The 23,405-nt window shown below is 37.0% G+C and overlaps 1 protein-coding gene across 4 annotated transcripts in view; it reads right to left on the bottom strand.

Moving 5' to 3' along the window:
• The window catches only part of GMDS (GDP-mannose 4,6-dehydratase), a 639,676-nt gene that overhangs the window by 560,162 nt on the left and 56,109 nt on the right, over positions 1-23,405 (bottom strand). The window contains exon 1 of one of the 4 annotated variants that reach the window (XM_058733197.1): positions 9,489-9,572. The exons of the other annotated variants lie outside the window; for them this stretch is intronic. Coding sequence (XP_058589180.1) covers positions 9,489-9,557 — 69 coding nt within the window. The 5' untranslated portion in view covers positions 9,558-9,572. Of the gene's footprint in view, positions 1-9,488; positions 9,573-23,405 lie in introns of those variants that run through there. 4 annotated transcript variants of the gene reach the window in all.

The raw sequence follows: 23,405 nt of genomic DNA, 5'->3' as shown, positions 1-23,405 counted from the left end.
GAAAAAGAGATGCCATTATCATAAGAGCATAATTTGAGATCTCTTGACATTCTTTCACTGAAAAACTACTTTGCACATAGACAATTTACTATTTGTGTAGAATATAACAATGAATAAAAATTCTATCTGCCTTCAAGAACACTACCATCTAGTCCAAGAGATGAGAAATGCAAACTACCATAGTACACATAGAAAAGCATGATAAAGATGGCAAAACACAGCACAATACATAGAATTCTAACTTAAATCCAAGATAACTCATTCGTAAAAAGAGGCAGTTGCTCTTCATAAGAAGAAATTTAAATGTATCTTCAAAACTTGATTTCAGGAAGTTGCAATAGTAAGGTCCACAGAGAGTACAAAAAGGTTATGCAAAATATGTACATATATGTATATACATACATATATATACACATATATATTTTTTAAGGTTCTCTATTTTGAAATTAACTGCCAAAGTAAATAAATTAAATTCTTACTTAAAAAATGGAAATTTAAGGTGATACACCTTTCTGATCATACTGAAAGATATAATACAGCAGTGGCACAATTTATTGACAAAGGCCAATCATGAAGTATGGGTTAACTGCAGGTAGATTAAGCAATTCTCAGTCTGTGGTGTGAATGACAGCAACTGGGGCACTTCAGGACTGCTCAGAAGTACAGGATTGAATCAATGAAAGCCAGAGAATTGGCAAAACTGGCCACCAGTGTAGGCAGAAGTGCCAGAGGTTGGGCAAGGCATATTTCAAAATATCAAAGGAACTCTCTCACGGAAATAAAAGAAGAATAATGTCAGAATCTCACCTTACAGAGCCCAGACCAAATAAAAAACACCTGGGTCTTTCTGGAGAGACTCTAATGCTGCAGAGAAAGGTATACACCAGAACTAATCTGTTTTCTCAGTTGTTCCCCTGGCCAGGGGCTAGCCCCAGTATACTAACCCCAAATTTGGTCATAAATCTTGATCTTTTCATCATTTGAATTTCCTAAGGAAAAAAAAGTTATTAGCAAACACAAAAATGGCTTGGAAAATTAAGTTCAGGACTTAAAAGCTATTATGAAAGTTGAATTTTTCCCTTTTTTCTCACTGTCTTAAAAAAAAGACAATTGTGTATGATAAAGCTATATGACTGCCCACCATATCTATACTTCACTACTTGAGTAACTTGTTCCTTGTAAACACATAAGCAAATGCAAATTACATACACAGAGCAGGATGCTGCTTTGGAAATAAATAATAACCAATGTGAACAAATCCTCCCATTAATTCCTAAGTATTTTTCTGAGATTTCCAAAATAATTGATAAACAAAAATATTTTTTTCCAATGTCTGTTAGACCCTTAGAATGATAAGAGACTCCAAGAAGCATACGTCATTAGCTATTTCCTCTCCAAGACATGTGTAACAATACTATGTAAGACAGATCTATGAAATTCCACTTTTAAAAGGATTCATGAAAAAGGTACATATCAACAAGGAAGATAACTAACCCTTCTTAATGCTCAGTTCCCACTCACCCTTCTCTTCAAAAAGTGCCTTTCCATTCCAAATGGATAAAGAAGATGTGGTGTATACAATGAAATATTACTCAGCAGTCAAAAAGAATGAAATACTGCCATTTGCAACAACATGGATGGAACTAGAATGTATTATGCTAAGCAAAACAAGCCAGTAAGAGAAAGATAAATATCATTTGATTTCACTCGTATGTGGAATTTAAAAGAGAAAACAGATGAACATAGAGAAGGGAAGGAAAAATAAGATAAAAAAGGAAAGCAAACCATAAGAGACTCTTAAATATAGAGAACTGAGGGTTGCTGGAGGGGTATTGGGTAGGGGGATGGGCTAAATCAGTGATGGGCACTAAGGAAGACATGTGTTGGGATGAGCACTGGGTGTCATATGTAAGTGATGAATCACTAAATTCTATTCCTGAAACCATTATTACACTATATGTTAACTAAGATTTAAATATTTTTTAATAGTGTCTTTCCATTCAATAAGTGGAAAATCTATTCATCCAAATGATCAAGAAAAACACTTAGCATTCATCCTTGACTCCTCCCTTCTTTTTATTCCCCAAATCTAATCCATCAGCAAATCTTATCAGTTCAAGTTCAAAGTATCATTCTGATTAGTCTACTTTTCTCACCTCCCCTGCCTACATTCCTATCCAACCCACCATCACCTCTTGCCTAGACTACTATACCAGTCTCCTAACTGGTGCATTCTTTTCCAAGCTTGACCATATAATTCATGTGGCAAAAGTGATCTTAAACCATAAATGAGGTCACACCACATTCTTAACAAAAACCATCCAACAACTGTCACTCAGAATAAAACCTAACCTCATTATCAAGGGTCAAGAAGCCCTGAGAGGATCGGGGACCTTACCCACCTCCTAACCACCCTTCTCATCACTCTCTTACTCATTATGCTCCTGGCCTCTTTCTGTTTCTAAAACATAATAACCAGGCTTGTTGTACCTTGAGGCTTTTGCACTACTGTTTATTCTGTCCAGAAAGATATTCTCCAATATCTTTATATTTCAACACAAATCTCATTTTTCAGAGAGGCCATTCCTGACCTAAACCACCCTGTTACTCTCCAGTGCAGTGCTTCTCAAACTACCTGTGAAGAAAGGCAGCTTTCTTGTTTTAATTTCTTATCTATCATGGAACTATTCTTTTGTAAAATACAGTAAAAATTATTTTCTTTATAAAATGGAATTTAAAAAGGACATACAGGAGCACCTGGGTGGCTCAGTCAGTTGAGTGTTCGACTTCGGCTCAGGTCATGATCTCACAGTTTGTGAGTTCAAGCCCCGTGTCGGGCTCTGTGCTGACAGCTCAGAGCCTGGAGCCTGCTTCAGATTCTGTGTCTCCCTCTCTCTCTGCCCCTCCCCTACTCGTGCTCTGTCTCTCTCTGTCTCATAAATAAATAAACCTTAAAAAAATTTAAAAATAATAAAATAAAATAAAATAAAAAGGACATACAAAGCATAAGTTCAAAATTTGCATTAGTAGCATCAACAGACAAAAATTTTCTCTATCACGTTACTAGGAGTCTCTCACTTTCTGTGCTTATCCCACTGTGAACTGGCAAACTGAGCAGATTAGACTATGATACTGCTCCAATGTGTCACCAGTCTTTCCTTTGCACAGCACTTGGCACACCTTAGGTCCATTTATGTATGTATCTGTCTGTACCTGACACTATTCTCAGCACTGGAGTTGCACAACGGAAGAAAGAGACAAGACCCCTGCTTTCTCAGAGCTCATGTTTTATGGAGAGGCCCAGGGAGGCATATTAGTCAAGACAAGGCAAAGCCAGGATTTGAACTTAGGTCTGACTCTAAAGTTTTTCCTGGCTTCTGAAAAACACTCAGCACTTAGCTAAGCAGTGAAATGTGCAAGTTTGTATGCATCATCATCTGTTCCTGAAAATACGGCACTCTTATAATTGTATAGTCTTCATATTACTTCTAACGTGTCTATTCAGATATCAACTTTAGGACATAACTGTGAGGAAGAAAAGATATTTTGCTAAAAGGGATGGGTCTGTGGTGATACCTGGAGAGATGAGGAAAAATGGAATAGAGCTGGAACACTGGCTATGAAGACTAAAACAACTATATAATGATACAGACAAAAGCACAGATTTGTACTGTGTCTCCTGCTAGTGTTATTCCATCCTACATGCAAGTTCCTTCATCCACTTCCCAGATCAGCAGTGATGACATTTAGGATTTCTCCCAAGACATAATCAGTGCCTCAGAAGAAAATTCTAGCTGCCATACTAGGGCCATTTTTAGAGAACTGGGACCATGATGGTGTTAATCCTATTAAATATATAAATATAACTCCATGTCCTTAGACCTCATCAGCTTGTGATGAAAAAAAAAAAGTCCATTCAAAACACATTGGCCCATATCTATATAATGAGCAGACCTTGAATTGTGTAGGATTATCTCATACATGCTGAGATTCTTGCCACTCCTGTTTAACCATTCACCATCTCCCCAACTCTCCATATTTATTACCCACAGTTTATAGAAAACTGAGAACTAGATATATTTAGTAAATATCTGTCAAAAAATAATTATTACATATTTGTTCAAACTTTATTCTATTAAATACAGTGTTATATCCTTACAAAGAATTCTCAAAGTTGCCTAGGCTTCAAATCCCCAAAGCTACCAATATCGAAGCTGCCACTGTGGTTCTAATGCAGCCAAACTAGAACTGAGAACCAAGGTATTTTACTATGAAAAATCAAGTACCCTATGGACAAAAACTTTAAGAGAAATAGGAAAGTGAAAGGTGTTCATTTTTAAAATGTACAGGCACTGTTGTGATGTTTTAATGTACCATGTTATTAGAATATTATTTGCATAGGACTTCAAACATCACATGCTTATGTTATTGCAATGTAGGATTGAGCCTACTCCTTAAAAATACCAAAAGTGCTAATTAAATCCTGGCATAAGTCTACCTATTCAGTTTAGCTGATTCCCAGAATAAGGCCAAGGACACTGTTTAAAGATTTCCATTAAAACATCTGAATATCTGGAACAACTTGGATGGTGGGGATCTGCAACAACCCCCAAGAGTTACTTCCACAGAAACAAAGTGCTAGCTAGCCTTCCTATAATAAACACTCTAGAAAAACTTTAGCTCTATATTTGGTGTCCCCTCCAGCTGCCTTTAAGCATTTACTCTAAAATACGCTGAAGACCATTGTTTAATTTTGTTCACTAATTTAAAGAAAAAAAAATCCATTCTGTCAAGCAAGGACTAGAAACCACAAACCACCTACGTAGATTTACTTATCAAGATCTGACTAACCAAAGTGTAGGACTTAAATCACTAGTTGCCATGTACTAATACTCTAAAGTAAATGGGAACCTGAAAAAAATTCTTTACTTAGGTATTTGCCACATTTCACAAATAAATAGATATACACGTATATCTATTTAGATATAATGTTATGTATGTGACAAATGTGATACTTTCAACTAAAAGTGAAGTCTACTATTAACCATTCATGATACTGTATGTTTAAAAACAATGTTTTTAAAACTTTGCCAGATCACTAAAATATCCTAAAGGATTCTTCCTCTTTAGGTTATCATATATAGCATGTCTTCTTTACTGATTTTGTAATGGTATTATTTAAGACCTGAGATGTTCTTCATCTCAATCAGAATTCAAGTCAGATTCACAAAAGAAACAGTAAATAAGTTGGTTTCGGTTGGTTGGTCCTTTCTGCACTCAGGAGAGAAGGTGCCTCCAGTTGGTAAAGCATTCCTGACTCAGTCCAAGGACAGACCTTTACATAGACCATCAGATTCTGCTTCAGCTCCACCCTCGTGGTTTGGGACAAAGTCACAGAGACTACCAAGTCCTATAACATGCTTAGGAAACAAGTTTCATTCTTTCATTCACCACTTAACAAGCATTCACAGTTCTCTAGATTTGATTTACCTGTGGCCCCATTAGTCACAATCACAAGATTGACTTTCATCCAACTAGACCTAAGCTACTCCTTGGAGAGGTTCCAAGCTCTTAGACAAAACACAAAATGGAAGGAGCACAAAAATGCCTCGCAGTCTTCCAAGTAGAAAACACCCATACCATGAGAGATACAGTGCTAAGTGTTTGCTATCCATCATTCCATTTAATCAACCCACAAGCCGATGGAAATAGTACCCCCACCATTCCCATTTTTCAGAAGAGAACATAAAGGTTTAAAATGAAGTTAAGAAGCTCTTGCTTAAGTGGCATGTCAAGCAAATAAAAACAGTGAAGGTTTAAAATCTGGGCTGTGACTTTTATCTATCTTTCTTTCACTGTAATAGATAACATAAAATGGCATCCATATTAGGAGGGAACTAGTAATGGTTTTCAAGCTGAAATTGTTTTATTCAAAGGGACTGTCCCTTAAAAATGTTTCCAATATAGTCAATTACTAAAGAGCAGAAAATTACAGATTTAAACCAACACTTTCATTTCAGAATCACTGAACTCAATTCTTTCCTCTAAAACACTAGAAAACAATACTCACAAGTAATCTGCCCAGGAAAGCAGAGCAGTGAAGTCTCCAGGCCCCTTGCAGAGCTTCCAGTTTAGAAGGGACAAAAATAGCACTCTAATCCAGACCAATTAATAACTGACAAATTAACTACCTATACACTCAAGCTCTTTCTTTTCTCTTCAGGCTGACAGCTGGCCACATCCCTAGAAGAAACACATCCATTTCCACAGAAGAGGGAGGACTTAAAGTAAGGAGGTAATTTGGGTGCACAAGGGCTCCTGCACTGCACACAACTGGAATATGGATTTTATTATCTTCCGTAAATACTCAGAGCTCTCTCCTTAGACACAAAGTCCAATTTAGTTAAATTCATCAATGGTCAAATAGAAGTGATTTTAGCTTTCCAACCAACCTCCTCCTTGAGTTCCAAAATAAAATGTTCCATTTTGATATGGATTGGGTTCATTACTGAGGTAGGAAAAGGTAGTTAGAGGTTTTAATTCCTATTCTTTGCAGTAGTGAGATATTTTCCAGGTAACCTCAATTCTAAAGAATTCGACAAATACTTATTATTCCCTCATCTACAATGACTGAGGTTCTTTACTTAGTGCTGCAGGGGTATCAAGATGAGTAAGCCTCAGTTGTCAAGGAGTTTAATGTCAATACTAAGATAAGCCAATAATTAAGGAACTGTAACATGCTGCAGAGGAATCAGAGGCAGCCAAGAGCACATCTGTTAAAGGAGGGATCAGGAAGCCTTCCTCCATACCTAATACTTGAGCTGGGTCATGATGAACAGTGGGAAAGCAACAGAGTGAGACCCAACATAAGAGGACACCATTCCCACAAGCAATAATGTGGGTACACGAGAAAGGTGAAGCAGGGTAAAAGAACAGTCAATCATCCACTATGGCCAAACTTGTGATACACATAAGGGATAAAACTGTGGTATCTGTGGAAAGGCTAGAATGCTAGGCTAAAGCATTTAGGTTAATTCACAGTATCAGCACAGAAGAAAATGGACCTCATATTGATAAAAACTTGTGGGGAAGACTGAATGCAGTACAATCAGTGAGACTGCAAAATTCCAGGTGAGAGTTAATAAAAAGGAAAAAGCAGGGGGTGGGGAAGGAACAGAAAACCATTCAAAAGGAACTGGTATTTTAGGCCTGGGTAACAGGGAGACAAATCAAGCTAATAACAACTGGGAGTTGAAGTTAATGGTGAGGAAGAGGCAGGGGTGGGGGGTGAGGGGAGATGCAGAAGTCAGGAGTGTAGATGTTTTTTTAACCTGTGTTGATTTTGAGATTTAGGGAGAACATCCAAGTAGAGATAGCAAACGGACAACAAGAAATGCAGGCTGATTTATGTTTGGAGGGTTAATTTTCCAATCCATAATGATGATTCCCAAATCTACATGATTTGTCAGAATCAACTGGGAAGCAAAGACCCCAGGCCTCACCTTAAAAATCCTAACTAAATAGATCTCCATGGGACCCAAGAATACACAGTATTTAGAAGCCAAGAATGCAGCCATTGCTCTACATGACTCTGCTCACTCTGCAGTTCATAATCTCCTGCTTTATAGTTCTGAATATACTTCCAGAACATACTTGGATGGCATTTACAGAATATGAAACTAGTACACCTCTCTGGAGGATTGGAAACATACTTTCACATCTGAAAATAATTATTTCTCAGTCTGTATCCCACTGGTTATAGGGAATGGCTTTGATATTCTACTACATAACTGATGGTTTAGGTCTACAAGTACCAACCACTACAACACAAAGATCAATTCTGCTCAAATTTTCTGTGACCAAGATAACTAATGGATTCCATGACTACCAGGTTAATGACACATATAGTAGTTCTCTCTTTAAATGATGGAACTCAGTGAGATGAAAGGATAACTTGCATAATCAAACATAAACCTTTTATAGATTTCAATAACTTTTCTTCATATTTCAACAGATTTCTTTCTCATCCTAAATCCTCTCAGTACTGCTATCTCCTTTCTCCTCAGGTTCAAGACAGAGGTGAGGTCACTAAGGTCACTCAGGAAGGCAACTCACCCAACTGAAAACATTCAACTTGCCACTTTACAAATGTTTTTTTTTTTTTTATATTTTGTTCCTAAAAAAATAACCAGGAGGGAAGAAAAAAAGATCAAGTATGGAATGAAAATCTGATATTACAAGCCACAGAAATTTTTTTTTAATGTTTGTAATAAAAGACCAAACATAGTTTGTAATAGAGTAACACCAACCCAATTTATTGCCTGTTTTTTTCCCTTATGTTAAAAAAAAATACTAAAAGACAACCTTTTATACACTCATTATTGATAATTGTGCTGTCTTTACACAGCATTTCTTGTTTAATTCTTACAGTTGTCTTATTATGTAGGTAATCTCATTATCTTCATTCTACAGGGGGAGAAAGCCATGCTTAGACAAGTTAAGTTTCTGTTCAAGGTGTCACTTCTTATAAGGGGCACAGCTAGAATTCCCACCCGGTGCTTCCTGATGACAGTGTCCTCTTGGCCATTATCCTAAGGGCCTAACACAATACAAGAGAGAATGTAAAGGTAGAGGAAAACAGCTTATTTTTGAAATGCTCTATACAGGACTTTTTTCTGGATCCTGTCTATGATCAAATTACCTCACTTTCCCTTACACAGCATATATATGTGTCTTCTCACACACCAGACTGAGCTCTCTCAGGAAGGAAAACAAGTGTCATTCACCCTGACACTGCCTGACAAAGAAAGTTCTTAACAGCGTTATTGAATGAACATGACCAAGTAATTTGCTACGTCTTTACCACTGGCTCTCACAGCCAATGTTCCCATAGCCCTAGTGGACTGAAATCGATGGCTGTCCATTCCAAACCAATCCAAAAGTTCTTTCCTTTTGGTATGGGTTTGTTTTTGTTATTAATTTTGAAATACTTTTGAACACTGGGATCTCTGAAACTACTAGGTCTCTAGAACTGCTATGGAGAATGGAACTTGCTTACAGCTTTAACAGTTAGAAACTCTCCCAAAATAAAACTTGTCTTCAAGTATGAAAAAAAGGAAGGAAGGGGGCTAGAAATTTATGGCAACATTCTGATTAACAGAATCATTGAGGGATGTTGCTGGCTTAGGGGATGGAGACCAGGAATGCTGGCAGTACTGCAATACCTGGAACAGTCCTACAGCCAAAGACTGTCCTTCCCTCGCAGTTTTCAAAAGTCCTGCTGGGTATTCCTGTGCATTTAAAAACAACAACAACAACAACAACAACAACAACAACAACAAACCTGTTTTCTAATTATCTGAGCACAGATCCTAACTACGTTTTTACAGAGACACAAAGTATGTATTAAAGAGTATGTGTTAAGGAAAACTGCTATTTTATTCCAAATTTACCCAAATTGGTCTATTTCAAAAAACAAGGATACCAACAGCATGGCCGCTAGTGTTGCAGAGCTGCCACTGCCCTTCACTGGTGTCACAGTTTGGATTTGCAGCCATCACATCTGGGATTCGAGCTGAGGTGCACACATCTGAGTGCTTCACCAAATGTTCTGATGCAACAGCATCTACACCTTTATATACAAAAACACAAATTCTCCTTACAAATTACTTTCTCTTTTTAGCTGCACTAAAAACAGTATATAGATTTTTTTTTTTTAATGTGTGGTAGTTAAGATGTGTTAACCATGAATTTCATTTTAAGACTGTAAAAGCACCAAACTCACAGGCAACAGCCACATCGATCCCTGAAACAGTGAAAGCTTAGTGAAAGTGCTTTTTAAAAAATGACATATAGGGGCACCTGGGTGGCGCAGTCGGTTAAGCGTCCGACTTCAGCCAGGTCACGATCTCGCGGTCCGTGAGTTCGAGCCCCGCGTCAGGCTCTGGGCTGATGGCTCGGAGCCTGGAGCCTGTTTCCGATTCTGTGTCTCCCTCTCTCTCTGCCCCTCCCCCGTTCATGCTCTGTCTCTCTCTGTCCCAAAAATAAAATTAAAAACGTTGAAAAAAAAAAAAATTTAAAAAAAAAAAAAAATGACATATAAATATTACCTGTCTTTCTCAATTCAACATGATGCAAGTCAAGCTAGGTAGTTCCCAAACCTCAGGAAATCCTGACTTAATCTCAGCTTTGTCAGCAGTTTGGACTACGTGTATATGAGGAGAGGCACCAATTGATCAAGGCAGTTTTGTATTCTATACTTAAGTTCTTTTCATATCAAAGCTAAATTTTTAAATTTATTGTCATTTCTGAAGCAACATACACAGTAAAACTAATTAAAAAGAATTTAGAATTTTAAAGCAGGAGGAAGGGTATTAAAATACAATGCAAAAATTTTTGAAAGCTTATAAAGAAATATGAAAAATAAAGTTAGGGGAAATATGCTTCACAATTCTTAAAGGTCTATTCCTCCTGGGATACACATATACAGTTGTTTAAACCCAATAAATAAATATATCTAAAAGGATTATAACACTAAATGATATCTTTAAGCATTTTCTACCAATTTTACTTCCTTACTTATCAATCAACTTGCTTTACACACTTCTAATTTATCATTATGACAAAAAAGATTCCACTTTTATACCAAGCCACCAGCATAAATAAAAAATAAGTAGGATTAAAAAGTTCTACACACACATGGGGCGCCTGGGTGGCTCAGTCGGTTAAGCATCTGACTTCAGCTCAGGTCATGATCTTGCAACTTTGGAGTTCCAGCCCCGTGTCGGGTCTGTGCTGACAGCTCGGAGCCTGGAGCCTGCTTCAGATTCTGTTTCTCCCTCTGTCTCTGTCCCTCCCCTGCTTGTTCTCTGTCTCTCTCTCAAAAATAAATAAACATTAAAAAAAAAAAAAGTGCTATACACACATACACACACACACACGCTTTTGTTTGTTTTATTTTCCTAATCATGGGGGAGGAGGAAACATACATGCAGCTTCCTCTATACCGTTCACATACATTGATAGTTTTTTTTTATTTTTTTCTCTTACAGTGAAAGTATTTACTTGTAATTAACATAATTAATAATTTGATTTAAACTATTTCACATATCATTGTCCCCCAAACAACAATAGTTTAAAAAATAAGTCTATTGAGTGCAGTATAAGATTTCTTTGGGGGTTATTTGGTCTTTTTGTTTCATTGATAGTTTTTTTAAACCACATCAATTTCTTTAACAAAAACTAATATCTTAACAAAGATGGCATTGTTTAAGATTCTTGATTACCACACAGCTAACCGTGTATACAAGGGGGAAAATTACTATTTTTATTATTAGTTAATAGAACATATTTATTAGTCAACAGAACATATATCAAGACTTTCAGACACCGTAACACTGCCTCTGAGCAGTTAGAGTAGAGCAGTGTTAAATAAATGCTATTCTGCTTTTTTTAAAAAGTGTCTTTGGAATTATCAGCCTTCACTAAAATGACACAAAAACATGCTTAATAATATCAATAAAAATTCTGGTTTTCTTTCTGAGATAATTACACTTACATGAAATTAACAACAACAAATAAAATCACAGTAGTTTTAATACAAGTTTTTTAAAAACCTTTGTTATCTTTTCTCCAGCAAAAGTTGTAACCAGAATTAACACAAAGAAAAAAAAAAAAAAACCCTGTTCTGAATTTCACCTTTTCCCTTTTCGAATTTTATAATAAAAGTGATAGTCCTAATGACTGTCCAAAAATTCTCAAGTAAAAGACCTAGATAAACAGAAAACAGAAAATTTTTAAACAAGTGTTTTATGCTCTCATATGCCTTAAACTTATCAGAAAAAAAGTCATAACTCCAGGAAATCTGTGATTAAAAAATAAAGAGAACCAAAATTAAGATGTGTCTCGGTCTGCCAAAAAGGCAGAATCCCAAGGGTTAATTTTACTTTAATTTTATTACACATACATTCTAAAATAAAGCAAATATTCTGGCATTTTAAATCTTTTTTTGTCTATGCTGGTAGGAACCTACATAGCAACCTTTCTTATCATGTAACAAAATTGGTTTCTTTAATTCCTCTTGGGCAATAATAAGTCCACAAAAACTATGTGTTGATTTTTTAGGTATTGTATCTCTTCATTTTTCTAAAGAATGCAAGCATAAAATAAGACAATATAAACCAGGCTAACAGTTTAAATTTCAAAAGTGAAATTTAACAACATATCTATTAATTAGTGACTTAATAACATAACTTTAAAATTTTTTTTTGCAACTGTGGAAAGTATATGTCAAAATAAACAGATAAATAAATTATCATAACATTCTAAGATGACAATTTACGGACACTCACTTCTGCCAAAAAAAAATAATGTTCAAGTTTTCTATATATTTAGCAAAACATAGTGTTTGGGTCCAAAACTTGTAAATCCTAGTCAGTGACACAATTCAAAAAGGCAAACTTCTGTTTTAACATTCTAAGACTATGTGAAAAAAATCAATGCTCACAATGGTTTTGGTAAAAGTGGAAAGCAACTGCAAAACTTAAGTATAATTATCCAGGACTAAGAAGTGCAGATGCTATATACTTGAGCCACCTGGTGGTTTATTTCCCTCACTGCATGAATAAACACCTTGTGCTATGAACAAACTTTGAATTGGATACTACATATTTTACTTTTGATACCAGGACCAAAAAGAATTTACACTTACCAAAATTTAGTAACAGTGTAGGTCACAAGGCACAACTCCACTCAGAAGCACTTAAAAAAAATTCACAGGGCTAAGCACGGAATCCACACCTGAAAATTTATCATAGTGGGCCTCTATAATTGTTCTTATGTCTTTTCAACAGTGTTTGATGCCTACACTAAGTGTTGAATCCAAAATAAATTCACAGTACCTGTAGATCACACAGCAGGCTTGCCTGTGGTTTATTTACCTCTTGCCTAGGTCTGGGCAATTCAGAATAGCAAACTTAACTTCTAACAGGGCACTGTCTTAACTGTCAGCAAGGTGGCAATAGGTGCTCAGAGACATCATTTAAAAATCAGAGAAAAAAGTTAAACAAGGTATACTCTGTCAACAAGAGGAAAGTTGCAGAATGCCAATCTTTATGACTCTGTTTGACATCAAATTGTGACAACCAAAAGAATTCCCAAGGAGACTCTTATGGTGCTCAAATTTTTATAAAATCAGATTATGTCCAAAGTATACCTTTATCTTAAAATAGCCTAGCAGCTAGAGTACATTAGACAATAGCCATGACAATCCTAATGATGAGAATTATCTAAAACTTGACTCTAAATGGATATCTACCAAAACAAACAAACAGACAGACAGACAAAAACAGTGACAATTTGAGACTTTTAATTAAGTGAATGGGATCAATGAGGTGAACTGGGTATAGCAGCAGTCCCACACCCCTCTTTGGAGAGACAACTTCCTCACTCTTTCAGTGATCTTTTCAATGGAGAACCAATAAAACTCAGCTATTAGCAAACTCACACACACATTATAACCACTACTCTCCATTACTGATTTTACTGGGAGGTGCACTATGCACAGCTGCACCCTCACGTCAGCGTGCTCTGTGCTTCTGAATCATCTCTGTGATTCAAGGCCATACAACTTGCCCAGTGGAAACACTGAATGGATAGGAAGCTCTCAAGATGGCTCTATTCATCTTCCAGCCCAGGTTCTTGGTGGAGGTAAGGCTTCTATTAAAAGACTAGTTTCCTGAGGAAGGTAGATAGTTTTAGGAAAAGACCATTTGGCTGGAAGGCAGATGCTCTTTTGCCAGCTGTTTCTCCAGCTCCCTGTGTGGTCTTGAGTGAAATTGCTAAACCTGACCACGTCAATGGGCACGTCTATAAAAATGACTATGTTTCCCGCAAAAAGGCCTCCCTGTTTCTGTACCATTTGCCTTCGTGGGCAAGCACCACAGCTTGAGAAACTCAGGCCCTGCTGTGAGCACATCAAAAAGTGAGACATGCTCAGGACACTGTCATAGGACATTTTCCTCAGTGCCAATCAAAGGGTCTCCTTTCCTTGAAATCCTCTAACAATATGGCTTTAATTTTCAAAACTTCCTACTTCTAGGTGCTACTATGAAATAAACAGCATTGTGAGAAAAACAATGGCACCTTTGATAAAAGGGTCTGCAACAAGGCAGGGATGGCAAAGGAAAAATGTTCCCTAAAGAAATAATCCTACTCTCCATCGCTTCTAGGTCTGCAGGGCTCAAAGGCAGATTTGTTTTGGTCTTTCATTCACTTCCTCAAGAACTCATTATTAAGAAACAACAAGGGTATCAGTGGAAAGACATGAGCTTTAGAGTCAGAAGTTCTGGGCTCAAACCTCAGCTGTCATCCACCATTGGGGAGACACCAAACAATCATTCTTGTCCCCCCCCCACCTATACCAAGGAAATAATGTCTATCACCCCACAGGCTCATCACTCCATAGCAAGTATGTGGAGTTTAAACAGCCACCAGAAGCTGAGCTTGAGACTAGCTGATAAAAGAAGGAACCAAGAATGCAGAACTTGCACCAAGTGCTGGAGGGTTAATTTCCTTGACCATGATGAGAAATCTGGATTCATACATATATTTGTAATGTATACATGTACAAATATATGTAATTCCTAAGGGATTGTATGTTTCCTGGAAAAGGGGCTGTCTTGTTAACAGGTGTCTCATCACTGCCTGCCTCATGACAGGAAAAAATAGTTGTTAGGAAGTGAAATAAATATATCCAAAATTCCCAGAGATGCTTTGAGGGCCTTGCTATTAACTAATACACTTTGTTTCTCCTTCAGTGACACAGCTGTCAATCTGTGTATTTTTCTTTTCTACAATATGAAAGCATGCTAGGACTCTTCAAGGACTAGAAGGTCCAAGGTTACATCAATTTTTAATCAGGCCCCAGAAATCACTGGATTGGAAACATAAAGAATGAGGGAAGTGAGCAAGGAAGACACATGGAGCTACAAATAAAATTTTATTTTAGGGGTGCCTAGGTGGCTCAGTTAGGCATCCGACTCTTGGTTTCGGCTCAGGTCATGATCTCCCAGTTTCGTGAGTTCAGGCCCCATGTCAGTCTCTGTGCTAGCAGAAGGATTCTCTCCCTTGCTCCCTGTCCCTCCCCCACTCACACTGTCTCTGTCTCTCTCAAAATAAATAAATAAACTTAAAAAAAATTTTATATTATTTTACTGATACAAGGTATTTTACAGAATCAGAAAATTATGATTGACCTTGTGAAAGTGGAAAATACTAGAACTGTTATAACTCTGTACCACAGCAGAATAACTTCTATACCACATTAGACTTTTCATCAAGTTTAAGAAAAACTAAGCATTGTGTACTTTTTGTTGTCCGAAATACAAACAACAGAATAAACTAGCAGACTAGTAAAATTCTACTAGTCTATATGATGCCTCTAGCCCATCCCTAAGACCACTCCCAGTTAGAATGGGAAGACACAGAAAAGAGCCACTCATCAAGCTGATAATTCAGGTGAGGCAAACATTTGCCACTGCTACCCTAGGGAAAGAATAAAAGATCCTACCTATTTCATAAAGTTAAATCTCTAATTTCTAACAATCTATTCATTTGAGAGTTAACTAGAATATTTTAAATATTCAGAAATGTAATTTGAAAATGCAACTTCCTATAACATATAAAAGACTTCATAATCCAATATTGTTTATTTATTTAGATTTATAAATATTTAGATTTAAATTAATCTAAATATTTTTTTAAATTTTTTTAATGTTCATTTTTGAGAGAGAGAGAGAGAGAGACAGAGCACAAGCCAGGGAAAGACAGACAGAGAGGGAGACATAGAATCCGAAGCAGGCTCCAGACTCCAAGCTGTCAGCACAGAGCCCGATGTGGAACTCAAACTCACGAGCTGTGAGATCATGACTTGAGTTGAAGTCAGATGCTTAAGTGACTAAGCCACCCAGGTGCCCCTAAATATTTAGATTAAATATTTAATTCAATTTACTTTGTGTTTTTAACTTTCATATCCACAATATATGGTGTTATGTATTTAATAATTGAGATTTTCCTAAAACCCATTAAATAAAAAAATGCCAGTTTTATGGATGCAAATAAAAATTAAGTATTATGCTGAAATCTCTCTATTAGAGAACTTACTGGGAGCCCAAAATAAATTAACTCCCTGACACAACAACTCACAAGCAGCTAGCGATCTTTTATAAAATGTAAATCAGATATCATTCCATTGGCTTCCATTTCAACTGGAATATAAGGTACAGTTGACACTATGGCCTACAAAATCCAACCCAATCCATCCTCTACTTACTTCCTGCCTGGCTCCCCTCTCTCCCTCCCTTCTACCTGCTCTACTCACTGCCCCCTCCCTAACACCTCCTCCAGGCTGCTGGCTCCTTCTCTCCATTTTCAGTTCCTGTGATAGCTCCTCAAAAGGTCTTATCCAACAAACTAATGCAGTACCCCAGCCACAAACCCAATTTACTTTCTATTCCTATAATTCTTTCCATGGTATTTATCATTTGGGGAAATTGCCTTCATTTATTTCAGTCTCCTTCATTCAAGTATAAACTCCTTAACAACAGGACTCTTATTTGCCTGTTAACTACTTTTTAGCAGTACCTAGAAATAGTACAGAGCAGATTCAGGAAATATTTGTGGAAAAAAAAAAAAAAGTGGACAGTCTGAGAATTAAGGAGTTCTAAAAGATTGAAGGGTAAAAAAAATCCCAAACTATATAATAAATGATATTCCAACTCACAGCAGATTAGAAATATTACGCACTTGAACGCTATATACATGAATGTTGTCATTTGGAAACCTTATTGTAAGTACAAATAGTACTAGTATGCATTCATTCATTTATTAAACAAATATTTATTGCACACCCACCATGTGTCAGACAGTATTCCAGGCAGTAGGGATCCCAGCAGGAAACATCAACAAAGTCCCTAAACTTAGAAAGTTTAACACTCTTAATTAACAAAGAAGATGGACAATCAACAAATGCACATGTCAGGTAATGAAAAGTAGTAGAGAGAAAAATAAAGCAAAGTAAAGGAAATAAGAAGGAGGGTACTGATACTTAAAATACAATTCAGGCATGATCTGAAGATGACACTAAGGAAGAGAGAGAACAAACCATTTGGCTATCTGAGGTAGAATGACCCAGCAAGTGAGGAAAGGAAGTGCAAAGGCCCTGAGCTGAGGATGTACACAATGTATGCAAAGAACAGCAAGGAGGCCAGTGTGGCTGAGGCCTGCAGGGGAAAAGTAGTAGAAAATGAGGTCAAAGAAGTAGCAGGAACTATTTCCTGAAAGACTTTAGCAGACCACAGTAAGGCCTTTGGCTTTTTCTGAGTAAGATTAGAAGCCACTGGAGGGTTTTGGAATGAGGATGACATGACCTGACTTAAAGAGTCACTGATCACTATGCTGAAGACAGTATAAAGAGCAAGGGTAGAAGCAGGGAGCCCAGTAAGGAATAGAAGTAAGCAGAAGAAGTGAGGGTCGTTGCCATGGACTAAGGGCTTAGGACATACAACACTTATTTTAATGACTCAGAAAGTTTTTTCTAAAAACAAAAAGCTATTTTCCAAATAACCAAGATTTCTAGGAGTCTAACCTCTAAACAAACAGATTAGGCTATCAATGTGTATTAAACTCAACAATGAACATTCTTAGATACACAATACAAACATTAACCATAAGAAAACTGAGTGGCTAATTAATATCAAACAAAGTCAAATTCAAAACAAGGAATATTACCAGGAATAAAGACAGATATTTCAAAATGATGAGCAGACGACTTCATAAAAAAAAATCACAATCTTTCTTAAAGGAGTATGAACCCAATGACAGGGCTTCAAATACACTAAGAAAAAAAAGATGCATGAATTCATGTAAGACCTAAACATAACAAAGTAGGAATAGGAACAGCCTCTCAGAGGTCCCTGTAGTTTGTCTGTCAATATAGCTTACTTGGGGTAAGAACACCAGATCTGGAGGAACCCAGAGGCACAGGCTACTACTTATTATATTCTAAGCTGGGGAGGAACCACTTTAGGGCTCAAAGGCCTGCAGCCCTATTAAAATTCTATGAGGCTCAACAGTTACACACTTCTGTGTTCTATGTGCCTAGCTTGTTCTCAGGGCAGTGGCAGGCCTGCCCGTGGCACACCACAGCATACCGAATTAAAGCTGGACAAATTATTAAATGAATGAACATAATAGCAAGTGCCTAAAATCTTGAAACTAAATTTTATGTTGAGCCACACAAAACCCCATGAAATCTTGAAACTAAATTTTATGTTGAGCCATACAAAACCATTCAAAATGACTGAATATTGAGCCATACAAAACCCCCTAAAATCTTGAAACTAAATTTTATATTGAGCCATACAAAACCATTGAAAATGGTTGAATATTGGTAATTTCATATGGCTTAACCCAGTTTATTGAAAAGGCAACAAAAATCATCTCAATTGGTGGCAATTTCATTTTTAACTGTAAATATTCAGCCCAACTTTTGGTGTAACAATTTAGAGTACTGACCTCACATAACTATTCCTCAGGAGATGTTCTTAGCTTCCTGTGGTCTCTGTGTTGGATCCAAGCTCTTTTTTGTTTGTTCTTTAACTGTCAGGTCAACCCTTTGTGCAGATGTTCAATGTTGTAATGAGAAAAATATCAGACTAGTACAGAAAACATTTAAGTATTCGAAGTATGAAAAAGATGTAACTTTTTCAAACTATTAAACCTTATACAGTAGTTTTAGAGGGAGGGGAAACCTTAAAATAAGCAGTATTTGTTTGCATTAACTCAATAGCTACTACAGGGTATTTTCCAGTGCTATTTATATCAGCCATTATTATTGTTGTTAATTAACATAACTTATAATAGATAATCACATTATGGCAAAACGGGAGTTGCACCTTGCTGGCTCTGGGTAACTATTGCCATATTCTCAGTTTCTCTCTTTTTGACAGATACAATTTTCTCTGACACTGGTGTGCTTGAATGTCTGGTTTCAACTCAAATGTTTGTTTGACTACCTCATAATTCTCTCTGTGCCCTTTGGCTGGAAGGAGGGGCCTGGTTGTACACATGGGAATGGAGTTAACTGATGAAAACCAGGTAAGGTGGGAACAGTCATGATAGCCTACAGGCTCAGAGACTAGACTTGTGACCTACATCCTGGCAAAGACAGGGAGGCCCAGAAGGAGCTATTGAATTTAACATGGCGCCAAGTTTGGTGTGGTTTATCTCAATACCATGTATGACTTCTAACATGAAATTCCTCTTACTCTAATAAAGATGAACTGTGCCTTTGGTTCTGGACCTTAGTAGATAGAATGGTTGGAGCAGCAGGGGAAATAAAGGTCTCCCAGATCATGTGCACAGTCCTAAAGCCTTTTTACACTTGACAAGTTCTGCAGAAAGCGAGCCTGAGTCAAGTAGCAAAGGCACTTTGATAGAGGCTATGCACCCCCTTTTGCCATGAGTATTCTGCTGTATTTTCATTTGAAAGGTTTCTAAGAACTTTTCTTGGTGTGTCTTGAATGGTTCATACTTGTTAACTTTATAGGAATGTGTGTTCATAGGAAGCCTGTTAATCAAATTGCCAACATAAATTACTTTTCCTCATTTTTGAAGGCTTGTCCAATTAATAAAAGGCTGATGCGTATGTATTGAAATTATTTGAGGCCACTGAGGGGCTGGAGGGAGTTACATTTAATGATTCAATATAGTCTTTCCTGCCACTTTGAGAACATTTATTCAATTTTGAAATGAATAATGATGGTAAAATTGGAAAAGAATATGTAAGAAAAGAAATTTATGAAAAACAATTCCCCAATTTAAAAATAATACTGCCTTCCCTGTCAGGCTTTGCTGCCAGCTGTTATTTAAACTTGTGTGCTCCTGCCCAGTGCAAGTCAGCAGCAGAAAGTCCTATATTAGCAGGAAACCAGGGCATTTATGATTGAGTTCCTGTTATTGACTTGTTCTTAGACAAAATGCCAAGTTTCTTTAGACACAGTACAGTAGGCTCACTGTGGAAGCCCTGGGTGAGGTGAATGCTATTGTGACATTTGGACTGCAATTTTTGTTTTATGTGTCAATATTTTTTTAATGACTTTAAAAATGCTCCTACAATGTTTTCGGTAATGATTTGGAGAAAGTGTTTGACTTTAAAATGAATTTTTTATATCTTTAAAATAGCATCTTATTGGTATACTAAAGAAATATAAGTAGTTTAGGTTGATCCCAATGATTCTGCTATGTTTTTCTTCCTACATGGTGCATTTTGATAAAAAACACTGTAGTAGCCCTTTTAGGTAGAAGGTGGTAGTCTAGAAAGCTGAGAGGGTGGGTAAGGGAAATATCTTCATATTAGTAGGAGAAAAGGAAATCTTTAAATGATTACATAATATCTTAGGAAAACAAATTCATTTTGTAAGAACAAAAATTATTGGTAAGATAAAATTACTGTGAACCAACATAAATCAATCAGCATTTAACATTTTTCTTAAAGGAGGAGGGTGAGGGTGTAATTTCCCTTGAGATGAAGTTGAAGTATTTCTGAACAACTTGATTTTCAAACTTCCTTAATTTGGATGCCCTGCATTCTGAAAGAAAGGTTTTTCAGGAAATGATAAAACCAGTACCTTAGATTGTCTGTGTTCTGATAGGCCAATCCTTCCCAGCGTTTCTCTAAGCATACTTCACGTATTAAGTTCCTATCACTATAGCTGTAGACTGGCCTGTAACAAAGGTCATTTTCCTATCATCTTTATGTTAGTCTTTCTGCCAGTTCAGGTAATTGATGGTTTGGGATCAGGTTAGAAACCAGAAATCATCATATAATCTATCTCATTCTACTACTGCCAAAATGTGGTAAACTACTTAGACCACTCTACAACTCTTCTTTGGCTCATGCTCATGTCAGGTGCTGTCAACAGCCAACAGTCACCTATCTCCTACATAATTAATACAAGGCCTAAAGCTATCATGACTATTTGTTTCAATGACAAAAAACAATCTACAGTATATGTGCTTTGACAAAGAGCTTTTTTTAATACTGACATTTTTTATGTGTAAAATTTTACAAAGGAAAACAGTAATGACTATTATGTACTGACCTTTTACTATGTGGCAGGTATTATTCTAAGTATTTTAACATACTTTTTCTCATTTAATTCTCCCACTGATCTCCAAGATGGATGATGATCATTTTACAAAAAAGGAAATTGAAGATACAGCAAACCTTAGCCAAAGTCACTCTGATAAAAAGTGGCAGAGCTGAAGCAACCGATTTGGAGTTATATGGTTGATGGTGTAAAACACTGTATTGTTGGGGTACCTGGTGGCTCAGTCAGTTGAGTGTCCATGTCTTGAGTTCAGCTCAGGTAATGATCCCAGGGTCATAGGATCAAGCCCTATGTGGGGCTCCATGCTGAGCCTGCTTGGGACTCTCTCTCCTTCTCTCTGCCCCTCCCTCAAGTCCCCCTAACATGCTCTCTCTTCAACAAATGGTGTTGGGAAAACTGGATGGCGATATGCAAAAGAATGAAACTTGGACTACTTTCTTACACCATACACAAAAATAAATTCAAAATAGATGGAAGATCTAAATGTGAAACAGGAAACCATCAAAATACAGGAGAACACAGGCAGCAACCCTTTTGACCTAGGCCAGAGCAACTTTTTACTAGACAGGTCACTGAAGGCAAGGGAAACAAAAGCAAACATGAACTATTGGGATCTTACCAAGATAGAAAACTCTACACAGCAAAGGAAAGAACTGACAAAACTAAAAGGCAGCCTACAAATGGGAGAAGATATTTGCAAATGACATATCAGATAAAGGGTTAGTATCCAAAATCTGTAAAGAACTTACCAAACTCAACACCCAAAAAACAAATAACCCAATTAAGAAACAGATAGAAGACATGAATAGATACTTTTCCAAAGACATCCAGATGGCTAACAGACACATGAAAAGATGCTCAACATCACTCATCATCAGGGAAATACAAACCAAAACTGCGAAGAGAAACTACCTCACATCTGTCAGAATGGCTAAAATTAACAACACAAGAAACAACAAGTGTTGCTTAGGATGCAGAGAAAGGGGAACCATCTTGTACTGTTGGTGGGAATGCAACCTGGTATAACCACTCTGGAGAACTGTATGGAGATTTCTCAAGAAACTAAAAATAAAACTACACTACAATCTGGCAATTACACTATTAAGTATTTACCCAAAGGATACAAAAATACAGATTCAAAGGGGTACATGCACCTCAATGTTCATAGCAGCATTATCAACAATAGCCAAACTAAGGAAAGAGGGCTAATGTCCACTGACTTATGAATGGATAAAGAAGAAGTAGTATACAGATACAATGGAATATTACTTATCTATCAAAAAGAATGAAATCTTGTCATTTGCAATGATGCAGATGAAGCTAGAATGTGTTATCCTATGAGAGATAAGTCAGTCAGAGAAAGACAAATACCATATGATTTCACTCATACGTGGAATTCAAGAAACAAAACAGATGAACATATGGGGAGGGGGAGAGAAGAGAGGGAAACAAACCACAAAAGACTTGTAATGACAGAGAACAAACTATGGGTTGACAGAGGGAGATGGGTGGGAGACAGGCTAGATAGGTAATAGGTACTAAGAAGGGTACTTGTTGTGAAGATCACCGGGTGTTGTATGTAAGTGATGAATCACTGAATTCTATTCCTGAAACCAATATTGCACTGTATGTTAACTAACTAAAATTTAAATTAAAATTTAAAAATAAATAAATAACAAAAGATTAAAACAGGGGCACCTAGGTAGCTAAGTTGGTTAAGTGTCCAACTCTTTTTTTTTTTTTTTTTTTTTTTTTTTTTTTTTTAAATTTTTTTTTTCAACGTTTTTTATTTATTTTTGGGACAGAGAGAGACAGAGCATGAACGGGGGAGGGGCAGAGAGAGAGGGAGACACAGAATCGGAAACAGGCTCCAGGCTCCGAGCCATCAGCCCAGAGCCTGACGCGGGGCTCGAACTCACGGACCGCGAGATCGTGACCTGGCTGATGTCGGACGCTTAACCGACTGCGCCACCCAGGCGCCCCAAGTGTCCAACTCTTGATTTCAACTCAGGTCATGATCTCATGGTTCATGGGTTCGAGCCCTGCCTTGGGCTCTGCACTGACAGCACGGAGCCCGCTTGAGATTCTCCGTCTCCTTTTCTCTCTGTGCTCGCTCATTCTCTCTCTCTCTATCTCTCTCTCTCTCTCTCTCTCTCTCTCTCTCTCTCTCTCTCAAAAATAAATAAATAAACATTTTAATAAATAAATAAATCACTATATTGTTCTTCCTCAGCC

The sequence above is a fragment of the Neofelis nebulosa genome, chromosome 6 (genome assembly GCF_028018385.1).
Source record: "Neofelis nebulosa isolate mNeoNeb1 chromosome 6, mNeoNeb1.pri, whole genome shotgun sequence".
In the NCBI taxonomy this organism is placed as follows: Eukaryota; Metazoa; Chordata; class Mammalia; order Carnivora; family Felidae; genus Neofelis; species Neofelis nebulosa.
This window is presented reverse-complemented; position numbering and strand designations above follow the sequence as displayed.